We start from the raw sequence: 24,425 nt of genomic DNA, 5'->3' as shown, positions 1-24,425 counted from the left end.
TCATTATGTAATGTACTTGTCAAAAGAATAAAGAAAAGAATTATTATTATTATTATTGTTATTATTGTGACTTATTAAAGCATGGGTTTCATGCTTGGGTCACCATGGTTTAGGTCAAAGTCCCCATTGAGGACTTCTAGGATTTATTCTGGGTCAATAGAATTATTGTACATTTAAAGAGACCCTTCTTGGGCTTTTGAGTCATGTAAATCGGTTAAGTATTGAGTCAAATATGAATTATGTAACCTCCATACCATGTCGACCTAAGGGAATATCAAGTTGGCCTAAGACCCTATTCGACCCCACAAGAAGCCTATAAAAGGAAGGACATTGAATTCATTTGGGACATCACTTCTCATTCTCTCTCAACTTGGCAGAAGTGCGAAATCTGTTTGTTGGGCAGAAGTGTGAAGTAGGAAGCTGGGAAAGTCTGTTACCGGGAAGCTGAAGTGAATGCGATTTTGGGGGAGTCTAAGGAGTCAATGAAAATCGAAATTTTGGTGTTGGTCTCACTTTGTTTCATGCTCTAGATTGGGAGATCAAAGTCTTCCAAGTTGGACTGTTGTCGGAAGCTGTTAGCTGCCACAAGTTGCTGCATAATCGAAGTCGCTGGGAAGAGGCCAATCTTCTAGAGGCTGACTTGGTATGGAGGGAAGGTTTGGTCAAGGTCTAGGGTGAAGAGTCTCAAAGAATACTATTGAAAGGAAGAATTACTTTGATTGGGTTTTCCCCTCCAGAGGGGTTTTGCCCTGGCATGTGCCTATATCTTGTGTCCATTGTTTTATGTGTTGTTGTTTTCGGTAATTGCTTGATGAACTAAAGAAAGAAGATATAAAGAATCATAATAATAAGAAACATCACAAGTAATTATCAAGATAGAGAAAATCTTTATTTCCTTTCTGATTTTCCAACAGGAATACCCCCTTACTCTCGGAATGGGGAAAACTTCCTCCGAAACTTTTACCCACACTTCCCTTTCATGAGGCACTGGGAAACACAAGGTGAAGTGTTCCTCCAAACGAAAGATGTCCTCTTTCTTCTCCATTTTTTTAAGTGGGGGGAGGATACTTTAGAGCTCTACCCCACAAAATGGGGACTCTAGGTTGCTCCCTTACAAAAAAGAGGTCCTATCCAACCGTTAACACAAATTCACTCATTAGTCTTTGAAAAAAGTCATTCAAAATAAAAATAAAAATAAACAAATAACACAAATTCACTCATTAGTCTTTGAAAAAAGTCATTCAAAATAAAAATAAAAATAAACAAAAGAACCCCGATCCAAAATTGTCCACCCCATTGCTGCTTATGTAAATACAATAGGTTAAAACATAATCACATCTCATTTACATAAGATTAATTGTATTTAAGAAAGCACTTAATTGTAAGACTTAATTTTTGAAGCATAAAGACTAATGTTAAACATGCCACTTATACATACTTTTAAACTTTTTATAAATTAATCTTTAAAGAGTAAAAAAACAAACATATTCCAATTCAAATTTGGCTAACCCCTTACCGCCTATTGATACCTTATTAAAGCCCATAAGATTAACACAACCATATCTCATTTCCATTTGCACATGATTGATATTGTTTAGAAAAGATTGATATTGTTTAGAAAAGTATTACTAGAGATCAATTGTGAAACTTAATCTTTGAACCATAGGAACTCGTAGGAACTAATACTAAACATGCCACTTATAAACATATTTTAAATATTAATATATAAATTTAATGAAGAATACAATAACGATTAATGAACTTTGATTGTCACTCTTATAATTTAATTGCAATGTGAATATTTATTTCATAGTTTCATTGTCCATATTGTCCATTTTGTAGTCGATCCAAATCATAAATGTAGTATGCTTATATCCCGACATCCAGTATAAAAATATGAAGAAAAAAAATAATTTGACATCGGAAAAGTTATAGATAAGTATAACGAGTATTAGCACAAATATATTCGGGAGCACTGACCAATACTTGAGAAAGTATGACAGTATTGACCAGTGAATGTATTCAAGAGTATTGAGCTGAGTACTCACCATACTCGGGTATGTTACTGTGTTATCCAGTTTCATATTTGAGGTATTACTGTGTTATGCAGTTTCACATTTGTAGTGTTGTTTGTGGTGTTGATTGAATGATTGCATCCCATTATTAACATAATTCCTCAACCTGATTAATTCACAAGTTTTAGAGAATCCAAATAGATTGTTACTGGAATTCATTGCAGTGGATCAACAAGAAAACTCCACACTGTATTTTAAGCTTCATGAATCAACTAGAGATAACCATCCAAAAACCTGACCATCAACAATGGTACAGTAAAAATAAAAACAGATGAACAACAATGGTACTGTAAAAGTAAATAACTATTTAAATATCTGAAGCATTCTTGTACAATCGGTGATCAAGGGAAACAAGATCCATTTGGTTCGTATGACCAATTTGATCAATGAAATGCTTTTACCATGCTATAGCAGAGATGTTCAGGAAGACTGTAACATAAAAGTATTGTGTCATATGTAGAGACCTTAGCTTTGAATTATAGATTTTGAAAAACAAGACATCAGCACATTATCATACCATGTAAAATTACAAAGATGTTCTGGCTATTGGAATCCCGAGGTCCATTCTCGGCAATTGCCAAAACTAGGTTAATGATTATGGAGAGTCCAAGTCCTGGTTTATCATGATATAATATAATATCACTTGTCGTAGATAAATTACATTCAAGTGCCATACGATTAAAAATATTGATTCCGAATACATTATCATTCCCCATTTTAATTTTTCAAATGAAGTCAAATGTATAATGTTGATCTCCTCAGAATGAGGATGGCATCAGGAAATTTGCTAGGCATTTCCTCTCATTCCAAAGATTGGTACACTAGATTTGTCAGAAGCTTGAGGTTTTGCAATATAAGGCACACGGCCATTACAACAATATACTTGTTAGGAGCTCAACATATCACTTGCGGGAATTGAATTTATGTAGAAAGGATAACAATCATTTCCCCAACCACCTGACCTAGGTCCTGGATCCAATTGACAAAACATGCCTAAGCTGATAAAACCGCAATGAGATGTCTTGCAGCTCACCTTAGCATCATTGATAATCCCAACAAGGGCACTGTCTGCCCCTGAATTGATGGTAACCAATGATATCCCTCTGAACGATTTCTCTTGTATCCATTCTTGTAAATGAACTTGATTGCGGAGTGACAATCACCACAACTTCCAAGATTCTTCACAACTTGAATAATTTTTCCAGTTGGTAATGCTTATATGGCCAAACGCAATTGTCAACTTGGTATGGTTACATGGCCAATGTAATTGCCAACTTACACATTGTGATAGTGAAAAAATTTGTTCCTTCTCCTACTCCTCTACATCATTCAATACAAAACTCATCGTCTGAGGAACATACCCAGTCACCTTCATTTCGGAAGATAGTCTCTCCAGCTCTGCATGGATTTCTTTTGTTTCTGGGTGTGATCCTACAAGGAAAGTGTTAACTTGGTCATTAACTTCAATCCAACTGCACCCAGGTGTTTTTTTCACTCCTCTGTCTTTCATCATTTTTCGTACCTTTCCAATGTCACCCCACCTGCCAGCTGCAGCATATATATTTGAGAGGAGGACATAAGGTGTTGCATGCTTAGGATTCAACTCAAAAAGGCGTTCTGCCACACATTCACCTAGCTCTATATTGTTATGCATTGTACAAGCACCAAGCAAACAGCTCCACAAAGCAGCATCAGGTTCTATTGGCATCCTGTTGATGAGGTCTTGAGCTTCATCAAAATGTCCAGCTCGACCAAGCAGATCAACCATGCATTTATAATGTTCAATTGTAGGTGTGATATGATATTTTTCACTCATATAAATGAAGTTTTGGTAACCCTCTTCCACTAAGCCTGAATGGCTGCATGCAGACAAAACACTAACCAAGGTAACATTATTTGGGTTGATGCCAGCGCATTTCATTTGTTCAAAGAGTTTGATGGCCTCCTTGCCACATCCATGCATGGCATATCCTGCAACCATGGCATTCCATGAGACAACATCTCTTTGATACATTTTATCAAATAATTCACGTGCCTTTTGTATGCTCCCACATTTTGCATACATGTCTATCAAGGCATTTGTCACAATCACATCAAATTGATAGCCACTTCGTATTATATTTTCGTGGATCTCCACACCCTGTCCTAAAGATGTCAAATTAGCACAGACTGGGAGAATACTGGCAAAGGTTACCGAGTCTGTGGTTGAACCTGCAACTTGCATTTGTTTGAAAAGTTTCAAAGCCTCGTTGACATACCCATTCTTTGTGAATCCCGCAATCATTGCATTCCATGATTCTGTGGTTCTTTGAGGCATCTCCTTAAAGAGATTCAAGGCCTTATCAACAATACCTTTCTGTGAAAATCCTGAAATCATAACATTCCATGAGACCACATTTCGTTGAGGCATTCTCTGAAAAAGTTCCAGTGCCTCATTAATGATACCATTCTGTGTATAGCCTGCAATCATAGCATTCCATGATACCAGGTCTCGTAGATGCATCTTGTCAAATAATTCACGTGCCTTCTCTATTCTCTCACATTGTGCATACATGTCTATAAGGGCAGTTGAGACAAAGAGATTTGATTGAAATCCACTTCTCTTTATTTGTTCGTGGATCTTTATACCTTGTTCCAGCCAATTCAGCTTAGCACATGCTGGTAGTACACTGGAAAAGGTAACCTGATTTGGTTCAATGCTTGTCTGATTCATTTGATCAAAAAGTCTCAATACCTCATTACCATGTCCGTGCCTCACATACGCTGCAATCATTGTATTCCATGACACAACATTCCTTTGGTGCATTTTGTCAAATAAAGCACGAGCCTTCTCTATTCTCCCACATTTTCCATACATGTCTATCAAGGCATTTACCACAATAATGTCCGGTTGATATCCACTGGTCACTATTTTTTCATGAATCTCCGTACCCTCTTCTAGGGCTGCCAAATCGGCACATGCTGCGATTATACTGGCGAACGTTTTTGAATCTGGCTTCACACCTGTTAATTGTAGTTGTCGAAAAAGTTCCAGTCCCTCCTCGTAACACCCATTCTGTGTCAATCCCGCAATAATTGCATTCCACGATTCCATGTTCTTTTGAGGCATTTCCTCAAATAGTTGCATAGCCTCAGCAACAAACCCATTCTGTACAAATCCCGAAATCATTGCATTCCATGAGACCACATTCCTTTGAGGCATTTTCTTAAAGAGTTCCAGGGCCTCGCCAATAAGACCATTATGTGCATACCCTGTGATCATCGTATTCCATGTTACAGGGTCTCGTTTCTGCATTTTGTCAAACACATCGCGTGCCTTCCCTATACTTCCACATTGTGCATACATGTCAACAAGTGCAGTCATCAAGAAGACATTAGACTGCAAGCCTCCCCTTATTATTTCTTCATGAATCTGGACACCCTTTTCAAGAAAATCCAAGCTGCCACAGGCTGGAAGAACACTAATAAAGGTGAATACATTGGGTTGGATACCTGTTCGTCGCATTTGATCAAACAACCTTAATGCCTCCTCAGCAAATCCATGTCTTGCATAACCCCCAATCATTGCAGTCCAGGAGACAACATTCCGCTCAAGCATTTTGTCAAACACTTCACATGCCTTCTCTATGCTCCCACATTTTGCATACATGTCTACAAGGGCACTTGCCACAGAGACATGAGATTCACATCTAGCTTTTACTATCTCTTCATGAATCTCCACACCCAACTCTACAGATCCCAAGTTGGCACATGCAGGAAGAACACTGGAGAAAGTAAAGCAGTTAGGTTGGATACCTGCTCGTTGCATCTGGCGTAAGAGTGACAATGCCTCCTTATAAGGGCCATGCCTTGCATAAGCTGAAATCATCACAGTCCATGAACATACATCTCGCTTTGGCATTCCCTCAAAAACTGTGCGAGCGTCCACCACAACCCCACATTTGACATACATGTTGATTAGCGTATTTCCTAACAAAGTGTCTCCCTTAATTCCCATCTCATCTATGTGAGCATGAATTTCCCTGCCCTCCGGCAAGGCTTTCTTTTGAATGCAGCCCTGCAAGAGATCAACATATGTACCAGTGTCTACAGGCTTGTCTGTGATGTACAAAATGTGGAGCGCCTCCTTCAAACGGCCCTTTCTACAGAGCTCTCTGATCCTCTCTACAGATAAACTGTTAGCATTGGCATTGGCTTGTGTGGCCATCGTAGCCATTCTACGCTTACTGTTAGTTTTTAACCAAAGAAACAATACCATTATGCGTTTCTTCTTTTGGTTGCATAGCGGTCATAAGATTGCCATTACTGCAAATTTTAATTACATTAGAAGAAGGAATCCAGTTAAAATCTGTAGCGGTCCGTCACAGATGGCGCATAACAAGGTTGGTGAAAGTTGGGTTATGTTATAGTTTCACAGTCGTTCCCTTAAAGACGTGGCTCCGCACAGGACTATTGAATTGAGATCTGGTGGTCGCGAAAGTATAAAGAAACCCCCACCCCTTGAAAGGTAGTGAATTACCAAGCTCCATCATGAAAAGCGTTCTGTATTTCCAAATTTGGAGCAGCAACTCCGCTGGAAATGGAAGGATTTACAATGTTCACCTTCCCTTTGTGAAAATTCCATTCAATTTGCTCCACTGATACGAAGTATTCCTACTTTCAAAAAATATTTGTGGATTGATAAAATGGAGAGGTGAAGAAAAATAAATTGCTGGAAATGGAAGGATTTACAATGTTCGCCTTCCCTTTGTGAAAATTCAATTCAATTTGCTTCACTGATACGAAGGCTACATTCAATTTATTCCTACTTTCAAAAAATATTTGTGGATTGATAAACTGGAGAGGTGAAGAAAAATAAATAGCTGGAAATGGAAGGATTTACAATGTTCGCCTTCCCCGTGTGAAAATTCCATTCAATTTGCTCCACTGATACGAAGGCTCCATTCAATTTATTCTTACTTTCAAAAAAATATTTGTGGATTGATAAAATGGAGAGGTGAAGAAAAATAAATTATTTTAATCTTCATTAGACTAAAGATGGGCTATGGAATAGATGGTTTTTCCATTAAAGTTTATTAAATTAGAGATGGTTTATGGAATAGATTTTTTTTATTTTTTTATTTTTTAAGTTTCACAATAGATTTTCCTAGTGTTTCGATAAATTTCTGGCTAAATAAATCATTCCAAAAGTTAGCTGCCAAAATATATGTGCATAATTTTCCCATTGCCTTTGAAGGCCTAGCATTCTAAAATGAAATGTTTTTTTGTTTCTACCTTTCTGGAAGAGAAAAAAATACATACTCTTTCTTCCCACATTTTTTTGGCCTTTTTAAGCGTTCTGTGAGTTGATGAGAATTAGTCTTTCACTGAACAATAAAAATTTTGGCTCTCCACGAAATATTGGCCGCTATGTACACATTTTGTTGATGATTATGAGTGGGTTTAAACTCTTCAATATAATACTTTTTCTTTCTTCCTAGCTCCTTATACCAAATACACTTGTGGAACTTATCCATAACAAAAAAAATTATCTCTTTATTATTTGCGGGACACATGTTCAAGCAAATACCCCATTTACTAAACCATTTGTTATTTTACCGCATCCAAGTTTTATTTATTTTGAACAATATGTCATTAAAGACAACCTTAGGCCATATTCCCTCTTCCATTTGCCTAATTTTTTTTAAATACCTTATGACTCGCACCATATCAATTGCTTCAATAGGCGCAACGTTTGTTTTATTTAACAAGATAGCATAAGGAACTGCGCTTTTAATTTTGAATTGGTTTGTAATCAAGAACTTCTGAATTTTTTCATTTGTTTCCACTACATGTCAAATGTACTATTGACCCATAGTTCACAGTGGTAGAGAATCACCAAAATCATTAAAAGCCCCAAAAGAGTTTCAGTGGTTTTCTAGTGCCATAACTTTGCCTCTCTACACCTATTTTGAAGTGAATAAAATGCTTTCCAACCTCCCAAAGTTCTTTTCTTTTTACAGTCGTCCTAACTTAGATTTTTGTTGAAGTCAATTCTGAGGTATTTGTAATCCACAACTTATTCCAGAGTGTTACCTTCAAATTATAACATATGCTGGTTATGTTTTCTTTTGTTAGAGAAAACAACTACTTTCATTTTGCTAATATTAACTTGTATCCCCACCCTTCTACAAAAATGCTCTAGGGAAAGTAAGTGTTCTTGCAAACTAAGCGCAGATTTAGCAATCAGAACAAGGTTATCTGCATACAAAAGAAGCCTTATAACAAACTTTCCCAATTGGATACCATCACCCCCTTGAGAATTTAGTCACTATTTGATCTTGTCGATATATAAACCATAAAGGGTAGGAGACAATGGACAACCTTGCTTGACCCCAATATCACTTCTATAACTTTCAGAAATGTTTGTTGAAGTTCTAATTTTGGCTTTCACCTTTTCATACAATGTATGCATAGCTGCTCTCAAATGCTTAAGAACCCCAAGTTCCTCCATTATGTGCCAAAGCTTATTCCTAGGAGTTGTGTTAAAGACTTTTTGGAAATCAACAAAGCAACAAAAGGCTTCTTCATTTTTCTCCCAAACTTTTCAATAGTGTGCCTTAAAGTTATACCATGATCAATTATGGAATGTTTAGATCTAAAACTTGCTTGGCCATCTAAATCATTACTACAATTAATTATTACTATAGTTAATTAACACTAACCCTAATAAATATAAACGATATTATTAAATAATATTTTAATACCTATGGTGGATTGATATCGATAAATATAAATAATATTATTAAATAGTATTATTAATATTATGAAATCATGAAGATAATTTTCTAAGTAAACTTGTAAAGTGAAAAGGAAAGGATGTCAAACGCTCTCGAATAATAAAATATGTATATACGAAGCTTATTTGACCAAATGAGGGAAAGCTTTTTGGTCCGATTTCGCCAAAGTCTCTTTGAAATTTGAAATTCGATAATATACATTAAATTTTGATGTAGGAAAATGTTTGACTGTGTTAAAGTATGGTTGCAAAGTAAAAAGCACTAAACGAGAGCAAATTGACAAGGGTTCATCCTCTATTGTATATTAATTTTTTAAGAAAAGAAAAAACACTGATATTTATAATATTATGAAAAATATAGTATATATTGATTTAAATGTATTTATCTCAAGCAAGAATCTACCGCATATACAAATAACACATAAAATCTTATTTTAATGTGTATGATAATATATAATTTTGGCTATTTCTAAATAGCACAAAAATGTTTATGTAGGAGTTTATGCAATAGTAAAGATTAGCAAAATGTAATAAAGGAAAGCAGTTGTAGATTATGAAATTTTTTTAATCACAAATATGGAAAGCAACTCAATTTATCATGAATGGCTTTTTTATCCAGTTTATTGCCATGTCAGATAAAGTTGTAATGTATAGTTTCTGACTCCACAAAAAGTTTCTTTTTTGATAAAGAATTCATGACTTCATTAATCTCTCTGAATATATGTCTGAAGAATATATTTATAAAAGAACTCCTTAGGTGCTCAATGTGGTTCATCCAATTTTCCAGATAAGGAGCACCAACATTTTCCCTACCACGTGCCCATTCAATGATGACCTTTGCATCACCACAAATGTTGATCTACTCCAAATTTAGCCTCTTGGCAAAGTACACCAAGCACAATAATCCAATGACTTCAACTCTTGTATTGGAGCCCTCTCCACCATACTAAAACAAATGAAAATGGTCATTTGCGTTCATCATTAAGACCGCTCCACAACCACAATGACCACACTAGGCTGCACCATCAAAACAATCTATCGGATAAACCAAAATATGAAGGTAATCCAGATTCCTATGAACTTTTGATTTATGTAGCTTCTAGGGATGTTCCTTGAATTGTGCACATATCTTATTTTCAATCCGACCAATGTCAAGGGGTCACTCATAAAAAGTCATGTCATTCCTTCCTTGCCATATGCCCTCAGGGTAAAGTTTTGTGTTCCATTCACCATCTCATCCACCACTTGAAGCAAGATCCCAGAGAGGAGTAGCAACATTCAGAATATAAATTGTAAGTTTGCATTACTGTGCACCAAATCTCAATTACAAATTGACATTCTAGAAAAAGATGTAAAACATTCTCGTTTGCCTCCCTGCACATAGTACAACAATTTAGGCTGCTAATCCCTCATTTATTAATATTGTCCCAAGTTAATATGTGAATTTTCCAGACAAGCCAACCAAATAGAATAAGCTTCTTCGGCAAATTCCACTTCGATATCGTCTTGAACCAACTCTTTTCCATATTGAGATGAAGGTCATGAAAAATTAATGATTGTACCTTCAAAACCACAAGGCTACCATTACGTAGACACCCATTCTATCTAAGAATATCTTCACTTTTCCTCTTGGTAATCCTTTCCATTGAGGTCAATTATGTACCTATTCCAAAAGTCAGCAAAAGAGCCCCTAAGACCTATCACTTCAGTTGATTTCCATATAGGGCATAAGTCCATCTCAGTAAAACCATTCAAGACTTTTTTCTTCAACTGAAGAAATTGAAGCTTGGAGAAACTCTCAGGCATACATAATCCTTCCCAAGGTTGGACCACAAGATCTGTGATAATCGTTCAGGACTTGTGATAAAAAAAAAAATAGACCATTTGCATGTAAAACATTCAGGACATCTTCAACCAAAATGTGATTCTGTGTACCAATGATAGGATTGACACCAATAATAATCTTGTTACCATTTCCAAAGGACCACCTCATATTCTTAAAGATCTAATACCTAATTTTCTGGAACACATTCCATGTATATGAGTCATTCAAAACTTTATCAATCCCAGATTTGTACCAATATTCTAAAATAGACATTTGTTTCAAGTACTTACCCTTGATAATATCTAGCCAAATACCACCATATGCTAAGGCCCTCCAGAATCTCTTGATGAGAGGAGGTTGCACAGAATTTTTTATATCCAATAAACCCCAACCCCACATTATTTTCCACATGCGATGTCATCTAAACTAACTAGATGGAATTTTTTGCTACATCTAGTTCTCGCCCATAAAAACTTAGCAATAAGGGACTTAATATTTTTGATGATTTTGCAAGGTAACTTGTATAGATGCATCCAATAAATAGAATTATGTTGAAGGACAGATTAGATGAGCACATACCTACCTCCCAACGATAGCCATTGATGGGTCCAATGAAACAATTGATTTTCAAACTATCCACGATCCATGCCCAATATCTTACCCGATAATTATTTGGTTTCAATCTGAAATCTAGGTAGGAGAAACCATCGTCCAACAAGGAAGTGTTCATCTCATAAAGATTTGCAATTTTAACAACCAAATCATTTTGCTTAGAGGCCTTAATTAACATTGATTTATGGTTGTTAGCATATAACTGTGAAGCATCCCCAAACTGTGTAATGATGTAATATAGAAATCTCCACTATGGAAGTGACACCTAGTTGAATCTCCACATGTCATCCATGAACATTAGGTGGGTGCCATAGGTCTTTCTAATCACCTTCAAACCATGAAAGAGGTCATTGTCACATGCTTCCTTGATTTTTTACTCAGACCATCAATCACCAATAGGAACAAATAATGGAGATAAAGAGCATCCTTGTTGAAGATCTTTGTAATCTCTGAATAATGTTGATGGAGTTTAGTTTATTAGAATTGCATAGTTTACCATAGAAACGCACACCATAATCCAATCAACAATGTTAATATTCAATTCAATCTTGACTAACACCATACTGAGATATGACCAATCAACATAGTCATATGCTTTGTGTAAATCCAATTTAAGAATCAATGCTTCTTTCTTCTGGGACTTAATTGAATGTATACATTCCTGAGCAATAGTGACTACATGTTGGACCCCTTCTAGCCCTTGGAAGAATTTAATTTGGTTAAGGAATAAAGTATTTTTAAGGAGGAAACCCACATGTGCACAAAAGTACAGGTCAACTTTAAAGAGAAATTGGACACCCTTGGAAGCATATAAATACAAATCAAGTGAACCTCATTTGGATATCATCAACAAGCATCTTCTTCTCTCTCTTTTTTGGTTTTGGCTCGCACAGGTCTGAGGTTGGTTTGTGAAATTGGTTCATATAGGTCTGAATTGCAGGGTCCAAGCTTGGATGTGTGAAGAAAGAAAGTTGACTTGTAGCTGCAGGGTTGGAACACAAAATTCTTGGTTGTATCCACTCACATGATAGGGTTATCCCTATGCTTGGAGAGTTATAGCTGCTTGCATGGTCACTAGCTCTTTGCGGTTGTGACCTAAGATACTTTTGACAGTTGATCGCAAACTTTGATCACTGACCGCATGCTTGGAAACTTTGATTTGAATAAGATTTTTCTATTGGGCTCATCTCTTAGATATTGTTTGGTTGGTTTTGCTAGGTAGTCTCGTGATTGGAGATGATAGGAGAAGAAGAGATGATAGATGGAGGAGAGATACTCTGGATGACTATGAAGAAGGCCATTATCCTCAAAAGAGAGCAATAAATTCTAGGTATGGAAATAATGCAGCTCCTAGTCAATTTGAATATATTCTTATTTCTACTCTTTCTATTTCTTCCCCTCCAGATTCTTATGATGGTTTGTAGATAGTGGGTTTTTGGACATTTCTTTGGGTACAAGGAATTCCTCTCTAACCTAGTTGAGAGGGAGACAAGTTTGGCAATAATTCTTGGAGATAACTCAACTCATCCTGTGAAGGGTTTTGGTTCTGTCAAATATCACTTGGACTGGTGAATCTATTCTTCTTCATGATGCGATGTACATTCCAAGTTTAAAGAAGAACTTGGTATATATTTATGCTTTGGAAGACAAGGGCATGAGAATATCATTCATAAACGGACAAGTCCTCACTTTTCCTATGGAATCTTGCATGATATATGCTCTTTATTGGGACGAGAAAAAGGTACATTTTCTCCTTGTAAATAGCTTTATTTAGCATTTGTCTTCACATGTCTATCTTTGTTTTATGGATAAAAGTAGAGGAAACAACAGATGAAGTTGGGTAAGAGAAATTAGTAACAAATTAGATAAATCCAGGCATGGAAAACTGACTTTTACAATCTTTATGTGCAGAAGACGCAGAGTGGACGATGGTTGTTCAATTGACAGAACAATAGCAGTTTGTAAAGGAAAAAGACAGTCTCTGATGCAAAGCAGGTTAGCAGAAGACCGGGCAGACCGATGTTATTTTATGATGGAACCAGATCGAGTATTATGAAATCCTCAGGATCCACTGATCTTGAGGATTCGCTTTTACCTATTTACTTTTCTAAATTTTATATATAAGGCCGAAAGGCAAACTGGACAACTAGTTCAGAAATTCACTGTTTGTAGCTATTCTTTTTGACATATAATACTTTCATCTTGGTGATGTTGTAACTCTGTTACTTGTTTTAATAAAGAAGATTGTGTTTAATTTATAATCATCTTCTGAGTATGATCCAGGTGGCTCTAGAGACACACATAGGACAAAGAGGGCTTATGAAAGCTCGAAAATCAAAATAACCAGAATGCTTTCGAATTGAGACCAAAGCGTAGATCTCATCGTCCTGATCGCGGCAATGTGAATGGTTCGTCAATCCGAGCTCGTATGAGGGAGAATGAACCAGTCAAAGTTCTGGTCAAAGTTGGGCTATGAGCCAGGTTTAAGTGTCCTATAGTTTGACTGACCCTAGGGCATGAAACCTAGCTCCTGAAAGTGGTCGAAATTGTGGCCTCGTTAATTTTCCCAATATCCCTTATTTTCTAAAGGTTGGAAAATCTCCCCTATTCCTAATAAAATATATATATATATATATTATGGTGGCCGGCCACCACCCCCGCCAACCCCAAAATTCTATAACAAAAATAAATTATTTAAAGGTTGACAGGCCATGACCCCCTTCGGCCTAACCGCAACACAAAACAAATTATCAAAGGTTGGGTGGGCAGCCATGACCCCGCCACACCCTTATCCTATGTTTAAAACATAATATTAATGGGGTGGGCACAGGCCACCTATGGTGGACTCGGCCCACACCCCCAAAATCTCATAATGTGATGGAAAAAGTTTGGTAAGGGTGCCGACGGGGATCGAACCCGTTGGCCCACATGGCCGGTCCCTAAGCGGGCAGCCCCATTAATAAATGAACCCCGGTACCAACGTACCATGCCCAATCACAAAAAAAATAAACGCGGAGCTGTGGGGAGTTATGGGGGCGGGCTGCCCAATGTAGACCCGACCCCCCCAGATACATTTTGGTTAAACATTAAAACAATAATGTGTTTAAAAAGGGAGCGGCGGGGTTTGACCACCCAACCCCTCCTCAACCATTTTCCTTACTTGCCAATGCGCCAAACAGCCACCATTGGTAGATCCGACCGAAAAACATTATATAAACCTTTTTGCACAGTGTGCCCAGGCAGAGGGAGGAACCAGGAGCGGGCATGGACTTCGGGGAGACATTTTTTTAATTAATTTTTAATGCAGGTGGAACCATGAAGGAGCAAAATTTCGAGGAGGGTGAAAATTTTGCAGTGTTGAAATTGGACAAACTTTATGTTGATCTTACACCTCTCAGTGACACGAACCCAATAGCACAGTCAGTTTCCTACTCTAAGCAGCCGATTTGCAGAGGACCCGGAGGAGGGGATCTTTGAGGAAATCATGGGGGAATCTAAAAGATTCCTTGAGCCCCATATTTCCACTTTCTCGGAATTCAGAAATTTGATAGTCGATTTTGCACTATTCGACGCCACAAATCTGATGGTGTGTTCATATTTTCTATTTGATCATTTCATTTTTAGGCCACTTTTCTAAGTGGAATGCAGGTGTCAACATTCATATGCAAGTAGTCATTTCCATGCAATTCAATGTTGTGAGATCGATGGTCCGAACAACTTCAGCAGTTTGACATTCGCTTCTTCTGATGGCCCCAGGATGTGAGGTATATGTAGTGTGTTCATGTACTTCTTTTGTTATGCATTGTGTTTCACAAATCCCTGTTTGATGCTTGATGTGGGATCTTATTTCTTACTCATTTTCATGATTCCTGCTTGATGTGATGCAGAATCATCTGTGTGATGTACTTGTCATGAATCATCATGTTGTGTTTTGAGATCCCTTTGTCGTATGTTTATGGGATAATCATGTGTCGCCATGCATGTTTGCATTGAGATCCCTTTTATTCCATGTTGGTGGGATGATCATCATGCATGAGTTTTGTGTCATACTGATAGGAGTCTTTTGACTGAGAGTTCCTGTAGTGGAACATCTCTTGAAGCCACTCCTGCGTGAGGGCATTTTCCTTGTATGATAGCGACATCCCCTCTTATGTACATCATCACTATTGACAACACTTAATGCAGCAGCCTACACCATCTTGACACCAGGGCCCGGAGACGTAGTCCCTCCTGGACGAATTCCGTTATCAATGACTTATGTTTTCATGTGTCGATGATTGTCGTGTTCCTCTTCTTTACAGCATGTAGATGTATTCATTTATGTTCTTATAAAAATGAAATTTAACACATCACGAAAGTAAAAGGTCTTGGAAGGGTCCTTCGTCACACCCAGACCTGGATCAAGTGGTATCATAGTGGTCTTTCTGTGGATGTGAATTGCAAGTGTGAAAAATGGAACATGCAGTGACAAAGGATGAAAAAGAGATGTACAAGACCATGCTCAAAATTTCCATAAGGGTGGAAATAATGTACGAAACTCTACAAAAAGAGACAGAGGAAAAGGATCGATTGGAGCTTCAGTTGTGAGCCACAGAAGAGGCCCTGGAAGAATTGAAGCATAACAACCAAAATCTTCAAACAGAGAACATTGAATTGAAGATGTGTCTACATGAAGAGAAAGAGGAAAAACAAAGTTTGCTACGAAAGCTGCAAGAAAAGGATGAGGCCTTGGAAAAGCTGCAGCGTGACCCATGTGAGGTAAAAAGTAGTTCTTTTAATTCATGTATGTGTCATGATGATGATTTCGTTGTTTTTTAAAATCATACCACAGGAATTAGCTCCAAACTGTTGAAGAAAATGGGGTATGAAGGAAAAGTCTTAGGCATTAATGGCCAAGGCATTATCAACCCCATCAAAGTAGAGGAATTACCATGTCGAACAAGAATTGGTATGTGAGAAAAGAAGTTGGGGAATGCGCCAAGACAACTAGCGAACCACTAACAACAGATGATGAGAATCCCTCATTAGTTCTATCCAAATCGACAAAGGAGGTAAAAGATGTTGATTTCCTTTCAGTTTCATCTTCACATAGTATGCTTTCTGTTGGAGATTCCAATTATAGGGACAAACATGAGGCTCCTTACCAGGACGACGCATGAGGAGGAAAAATAACTTGGTGTTAATAACCAAGGCATAACTCAACCTTTGGAGGTTGTGCAGAGACCTCAATTTGCAAGCTTGAGATACACCAAAGGAGAATGCTCAAAGGTGTCAGATTCTTCCGAGACATTGTTGAAATTGTAGAGGAAAGAGAATGATGGGAACACATCCACATCATCCCATGGCAGTTTCCATTGCAGGGAAAGAGCCGAGGCAAGCTCTCATCGCCATACTTATACCAAAGGTAGCAAGGAAAAGTATAACCAATTTTTATATTCGAATTTTCATTTCGATTGTAATCATGTTTTTAATGATGAGCGTAAAACATGGCATCAAAAAACATGTACCTTTTGTGGATTACATAACCATACATTTTCTAAGTGTTGGAAAAGAATGGCAGCACACAAAAGGAGGAGGCATGAAAGACCCTCTCAACAGCAAGTAAAGAAATAGGTTAAGCAAATATGGAGGAAGAAGATGTATTGCAGTCATTGCGATAAAAATGGCCATCAAAGAGCCACTTGTTGGAGGCTCCATCCAAAGCATCGCCCTAAAGACAAAGCGTCGGTGCATGGACTAGGTGAAACGCTTGTTCGACAAGCAAAACTATCATAAGGAGGCAATCCATTCACATTGATAAGTGAAAAATGGTTTCAAGATATTTTAGCTTGTCATGGTCATGCTTTTGTAAATCATTTGTTGCATTTTAAAATGTAAAAGTGATGATGTGTTTTCCATCACTTGTTCAACAACAATGACGTCTGGTCTTATTTTGAGTTGCATGTTGAAATGTGAAAGTGATGTCATGTTTCCATCACTTGTTAGAACAAAATAATGTTTGGTTGTATTATTGTAAAACATGTGTTGCGGTGATGATGAGTTTTCCATCACTTTGAAGCAACAATGATATGTTGGCCTTGTTTTTGTAGCTAGGGTATTGTGTCCATCTTGATGTAAAATTGACCATTGAGTATGTGTTATAAACTCAAGGAAAGTATGGGATGCTTGGGTCATTAGTTGGTCATGAAAGTCAAGCATGTAATTTGCAAAACAATGTACTACAAGTTGCAGAGGTTGCAGGTGTCGGCTCATTGCTTAAAGCTCCGAAGAACAAAGGTGAAGGAGATGGCAGCAAGACCTTTCAGGATGCTTGTGATGCAAACAATGTACAGAGAAGTTGCAGATTATTTTTCATGCTTTTGGAGGACCAAAAGCTCCTCAGTGGGGAGGATTGATCCAGGTGGCTTCAGAGACACACATAGGACAAAGAGGGCTTATGAAAGCTCAAAAATCAAAATGATCGGAATGCTTTTGAACTGAGACCAAAGTGTAGATCTCGTCATCCTGATCGCAACAGTGTGAACGGTTCGTCAATCCGAGCTCGTATAAGGGAGAACGAGCCACTCAAAGTTTTGTTCAAAGTTGGGTTGTGGGTCAGGTTTAAGTATCCTACAATTTGACTGACCCTGGGGCATGAAACCTAGCTCCTGAAAGCAGTCGAAATTGTGGCCTTGTTAATTTGCTCAATATCTCTTATTTTCTAAAGGTTGGAAAATCTCCCCTATTCCTAATAAAATAAAAAAATACATATATTATGGTGGCGGGTCACCACCCCCACCACCCCAAAAAATCTATAACAAAAATAAATTATTTAAAGGCCAACGGGCCATGACCCCTGCTGGCCTAACCACAACACAAAACAAATTATCAAAGGTTGGGTGGGCGGTCATGACCCCGCCACACCCTTCTCCTATGTTTAAAACATAATATTAATGGGGTAGGCACAGGCCACCTCTGGTGGACTCAACCCACACCCCTAAAAACCTCATAACGCGACGGTGGAAGTTTGGTAAGGGCAACGGCGGGGGTCGAACCTGCCTGGCCCATGTGGCCGACCCCCAAGCGGGCAGCCCCATTAATACATGAACCTTAGTACCAACGCCCAATCACAAAACAAATAAATGCGGAGCTGCATGGACTTATGAGGGCGGGCCTCCCAATGTGGACTCGACCCCCCAAAATACATTTCGGTTAAACATTAAAATGATAATGTGTTTAAAAATGGAGGGGCGGGGTTTGACCACCAGACCCCTCCTCAACCATTTTCCTTACTTGCTAGTGCGCCAAATGGCCATCATTGGTAGATCCGCCCGCAAAACATTATATAAAACTTTTTGCACAGTGTGCCTAAGCAGATGGAGGAACCAGGAGTGGGCCCGGAATTCGAGGTGAATTTTTTTAATTAATTTTTAATGCAAGTGGAACCATGAAGGAGCAAAATTTCGAGGAGGGTGAAAAGTTTGCAGTGTCCAAATTGGACAAAATTTATGTCAACCTTACACCTCTCAGCGACACGAACCCGATGGAACAGTCAGTTTCCTGATCTAAGTAGCCAATTTGCAGAGGACCCAGAGGATGGGATCTTTGAGGAATCTAAGGGGAATCCAAAATATTCCTTGACCCCTAGATTTTCACTTTCTCAGAATTCAGAAATTTGATAGTCAATTTTACACTATGCGATGCCACAAATCTGATGGTGTGTTCAGATTTTATATTTGCTCATTTCATTTTTTGGCCACTTTTTTACGTGGAATGTAGGTGTTAGCATTCATGTGAAAGCAGTGATTTCCATGCGATTCATTGTTGTGAGATCGATGGTTCGAACAACTTTAGCAATTTGACATCCGCTTCTTTTGATGGCCCTAGGATGTGAGGTATATGTAATGTGTTCATGTACTTCTTTTGCTATGCATTGTGCTGCATAGATCCCTGTTTGATGCTTGATGTGAGATCTTGTTTCTTACTCGTTTTCATGATTCCTGCTTGATGTGACGCGGAATCATCTATGTAATGTACTTGTTGTCATGATTCGTCATGTTGTGTTTTGAGATCCGTTTTTCGTATGTTGATGGGATACTCATCTATTGCCATGCATGTTTGCATTGAGATCCCTTATGCCACGTTGGTAGGATGATCATCATGCATGAGTTTTGTGTCATACTGATAGGAGTCTTTTTACTGAGAGTTCTTGTAGTGGAACATCTCTTGGAGCCACTCCTGCATGAGGGCATTTTCCTTGTATGATAGTGACATCTCCTCTTATGTACATCATCACTATTGACAACACTTAATGCAGCAACCTACACCATCTTGACACCGGGGCCCGGAGACATAGTCCCTCCTAGACAAAATCCGCTATGAACAGATTGTTAGAGCCTAAATCTACCTTAGCCTGCAAAGGTAGGATCCAGGGCCAACATCAAACCACGCTCAGCCTGGTAGCTAGCCCTACCAAGTCAGGAGAGGGCTCTCTCCGGGTCAATCCCAGCAAATAACAATCGATGAGGGCTGGAGATGACTGAAATATCTATTGATCTTAGGCTAGCTATAAGTGCAAGAGAGTTTGATTGAATAAAATGATGTTTTGTTGGATCAGATGGAAAGATATATTTTGGGTGCGGGGATTGAGGCTCAGTCCTGCAGAGATCTCAATGGGGCAAGGTAGGAAATTGTTTTTGGCACTTAAAATTGAATGAGATGAAAGGAATAGACAGGTGAGGTGTTGAAGAGGGAAAGATCAATCATGGATCCTCCCCAAACAGCTGAAAACATCAAGAAACTAAAGCAAACTTCAAGTAGAGCACTGCACTTTCAATGGATTCTACTTACACTCTAGTTTGTTTAGTTCAGAAGAAACAAGATAGATAATGGCATACATGACATATAAGCAAATTCAAAATAACAAAGGAAAGCACTGTACCAAGACAAATTGCCACATGAATCCCAAAGAGTGCTACAAACCCTGGTCTCGATTCCTTAGCCAAAATGCTGAAAATGAATGTACAATGAAGCTCAAGGCTTTCTGAAGAGTCCAACCATGATAATGACTGAAAAACAACATAATATAGACAAACATAGCTCATCCTTGCCTATAGGGGTCGAGCACACATGTTTAGGAGCTGTTTCAACTAATTCTAAAATGAGAACTAGAAATTAGGCAACAGAACAACATGCCTCTAGAAACAAGAGAACTGATTCATTCAGTTTTAAAGAACCTTTAAACTGATGAATCTACCTCTACAAGTGAAAATTTAACATATTTACATCATGATCCATCAATGTAAATCAAATTATATCACAAATTTTCCATTAGGAAAGTGAAAAAGTCAAACTATCCAAATTTGGGCAAAAAACAGAGCAAAACTTGGTCAAACTGGCAATTTTTCCTCTATGCGCCACCCCTGATTCTCTATGCGTCGCACCTGTTTGGACCCACATTTGGAGGCCTTCCCAATGTCCAAATGAGCTCCAGGTGTACTTGTTGGAAAGGTCTACCTGTCGAAGTTCCAAATCAAGTGGAAATTTTCAGTTTGGCCTCCATTTGCCCCACCAAAAGTCCTTTCTCCCAACACTGCTTCCTGTGTGTCAAAATAGGGGCAGTGAGGTCAGTTTTTGAGTGTTTTTGACCTTTTTGAGGGCTCAAAACCTACCCAAATTTCTTGTCCATAGGTAGGAAAGCATATTTTTTCATTTCAAATACAAAACTGCTGAGTTTTTGTGATTTGGAGGCTCCTAGCAAAAGCGAGCGCCACGTGGCACGACGCATAGGGCAAAAAATCCTGTTTTTGTGCCAAAAAATTTCCAAAATGAAAAAGTTGCTACAAATTTTTTGAAATCTGGGCTGAGTCTTCTCTATCAAGAGCTATGTTGGGCCAAGGAAAACTCGGCCAATATCTGAAGTCGATCATGCTCCTTTTGCCTCTTTGATACCTTCTTCAATTTTGCTTTCAAACTCTTGATTCTCGCCTTGCAAACTTTGTTCCTCGCCATGTAATGAACAACCATGTGTCTCAACAAGTTTTTCTCCTTGTTGGCCTTTTCTAGCTTCCTCTCCAAGTGGATATTGGCTCTTTCAAGCCATGACTCCCTATCGGCGTTAACCTCCCGCTCAAGTGAAGTGAACTCCACCCTCCTCCTTTGGGCAGCTTGGCGATTCTCTCGAATGTTTTGCAACTCCATAATCACCTGTTGGTCATCAAGCTGCTTATTACTTTGCTCCAGGTATTGTATTGTCCATTGGGCTCTATCCAAGTTGATAGACAAGGCATCAATGTATGCATGCTGCTCTTAAATGATTTCTCTAAGATTTGTGCTTTGCGGGCCCAAATCAGTATCATCACCCTCATTGAGAATGAAATTAGTCTCCCACTCACCTGATGGTCCTTCCTCCTGTAGTAGCCTCTTGCCTCGATCCTGAGCCTGCTGTGTTGATGATAGAAGCGAGGCCCCTTCCACCCCGGGTGGAGATAACACTCGCTTTGCTGTTGCAAACAACTGTCTAGCGCCCTTCTGATATGTAATAAAAACCGACATGATAGTGGTCTGTATCTCATGGCCCTCATGTTGATAAGAAGGTCCACTTGTCTCATGCAAAGCCTCTGAAGGTCCCTATGGAGCTTTGAAAAACTCACGAGAGATGAAGTCCTCCCAAGTGATGCCCTGTAAGCCAAGTTGATGAATGAACACAATTTTGATGAGAGCAAAATGGTAAATACTGTGGAATTGCTGCTAAGGAGTCTTGTGTTGCACTAGGGTGGTCATCTTCTCTATGTTTCAGAACATGAAGTAAGGGATGTTCATCATCCTTACCCTGGTAAAATGCATCAACAGCCTGATATGATAAGCATGCAAACGGGAGAACGACCCTCACAGCTGAAATACTTCATGATCAGTTTCATTAAAGGAGCATATTCATCTTTGAGGTACTGAAAAGGAAACACTCTCTTGAGCTATCTCAAAAATCCGGGCTTGATGTACGATTCATAATGCTGCCGATCAATTTTCTACCTCTTGTTCCATTGCTCTCCAATTTTGGGAATACCGGTTGCTACCGAAATGGATTCTGGTGTTAATTTGAAAGTGACACCAGCTAGAGTGGCTTGATCCCCATGTAAATGCAGTACAAACAAACGAGCCAACTCATGATGAAACTGAATGCTAGCAGCGTTTTCACAAAATTCGTAGCAGGACTGGTGTTGGAAACAAGAGATGGCAAGTGGGCAAGCCTGTAACTTAGCAAGAGTAGTTGGTTCTTCTCTAATATGTTTGCCACCTCGATGAGGCCTCCTGGGTGCATGTACCTCTGTTGGTGAGTCACTGTGAGTCTCCTCTTCATACTCATATGTAGGATCAGATGCCATCTCTGCTAGTAGATAAACTATCTTGGATAAGTAGGTGTTGATGTGTTAAACTGTCTTTGATGATGTGTTTGACCTCTGCCATTGAAGGAAACAGTAAAATGAGGGACTGTGGAGGGGTAATTTAGGGAAATAGGGAATGATTTAGGAGGGGCTAGGGTTTGGGAGTTTGTTTTTGGGATTTTGGGAAATGGGAATTGGGGTATGGGATTAGTGAATTTAGGGGTATGTGAATTTGGGGAATAGGGAAAACAAGGGAAATATAAAATAAGGGAGTGATGAGGTGAGGGGATACTTGGTAGCAAAACAGTCAATACAAAACCTAGCAACAATCTCCTTTGAAAATTTTGAAGAGATAGGTTTGTTTTCCTTTAAACATTCACCATACAACAAACACCATCAAACAACCATCAAATTTGGACGAAGAGCAATGGAAAAGGGTCAACCTACTTAGACAAGTGACAATTCATGCGTTTTGGGCGATTTTGGAGCAAGCATTTGAAATTTCGGGCTTGTTGGCTGTGTGCACCGCACATCAAACCCAATGCGCCGTGCCTGTGCAAAATTGAACTGGAGTCTGAGGCCCAGTGCGCCGCGCTGGTTGTGTGCGCCGCACCTCCTGCCCAGTGACTTGAAGCAATTTTCACCAAATTTTCTCATTTGCTCACCAAAATCACTTTGCCTTGCTTCTACTTTGCAAATGAACTCTTGAAATGAAGAAATGGCTTATAAACAAGGAGCTTTAAATTTTTGGCTCATAAAACCCATTTTTATAATGTTTGCAATGTGACTTACTTTTTCAACTCTGTTTTTTTTGCAGTTTACTTTATTTGTGCCTTGTGATGAACTAAACGACCTGTGCTTTGTTTGTTTTGCAGGTGATTGGAGCTATTGGGCTAAGGAAAGAAATCAGGGTTGCAGATGGAGTGATATACAATGAAGAAAACAAAAGTTCATGATTTTTGTACAATAAAAGCAAAAATACTTTGTTTTTTCCTCAAAACAGAGTTTTGAGGAAAAACACATGTCTGAGCACTTGATGATGAAATTTATTGATGCTGGAACCTCCTCATGGCCTACTGGTTGTTATTGGACACTTTGAAACATTTTTTGACAAAACCCTAATGAAACCCTAGACCTAAATGACAATGAAACCCTAAAGCAAAACCTTTGCAATCTTTAAGACAAAAGATGACTGTATATGCTTTTTAATGAACAAACATGAGCCAACAGGTAAATGACATGAGGGAAACTGTAGGAAAGCCACTACCGTCAGATGATCCATGCACCTAATGGAATGCAAATGACTGGGCGGGACACCTAATATGAAATGCAACAAGAGAATTTGATCTCTGACGGAGGGATGAAGATACCGACACTAACATTGGCTCCAATGGGGATGGTAGATCCTTGGAGGTGCCAAGAACTATAGATCTCTAGGAAAGCAGGCAGTGCCTTCGTCCATTGGGCTATGGAGTCAATAACTTCGACAAACCAATAACCAATTACTATGAAACTTTGACTCAAGACTCATAGTTGAACTGACTAATTCAAAACTGAAACAAGACTCTCAAAAGCTAAAACTAGACATTCAACAGCTGAAACTAGACACTCAAAACTGACGAAAGCAAAATATGACTCAAGACTTACTTAACTGAAACAAGTACTTACAAAGCTTTCAAAGGGAAGCAGTTCATCGAGATTTGAGGGCTTCAAATCATGACGACAACTACCTGCTTACTGATGAGATATGTACGATCATGTGTAGTGAGCCTTCC

At 38.6% G+C, this 24,425-nt stretch overlaps 1 protein-coding gene across 1 annotated transcript; it reads right to left on the bottom strand.

The window, feature by feature from the left end:
• Window positions 1-3,263: 3,263 nt before the first annotated feature.
• Window positions 3,264-7,001, bottom strand: LOC149258710 (pentatricopeptide repeat-containing protein At3g02330, mitochondrial-like). The gene has a single exon (XM_089415986.1). The coding sequence runs from the start codon at window positions 6,331-6,333 to the stop codon at window positions 3,388-3,390; it is 2,946 nt and encodes a 981-aa protein (XP_089272112.1). The 5' UTR covers window positions 6,334-7,001; the 3' UTR covers window positions 3,264-3,387.
• Between the last annotated feature and the right edge of the window lie 17,424 nt (window positions 7,002-24,425).

This window comes from Pinus tabuliformis, chromosome 6 (assembly GCF_031772625.1).
Source record: "Pinus tabuliformis cultivar Carrire ecotype Pingquan chromosome 6, CPIR1, whole genome shotgun sequence".
Taxonomy (NCBI): domain Eukaryota; kingdom Viridiplantae; phylum Streptophyta; class Pinopsida; order Pinales; family Pinaceae; genus Pinus; species Pinus tabuliformis.
The sequence above is the reverse complement of the archived record's forward strand: the minus strand, read 5'-3'. Positions and strand labels throughout refer to the sequence as shown.

What these genes read in the sequence shown, in the direction of transcription:
- LOC149258710 (XM_089415986.1), bottom strand. Translation starts at nt 6,333, where the DNA reads ATGGTATTGTTTCTTTGGTTAAAAACTAACAGTAAGCGTAGAATGGCT.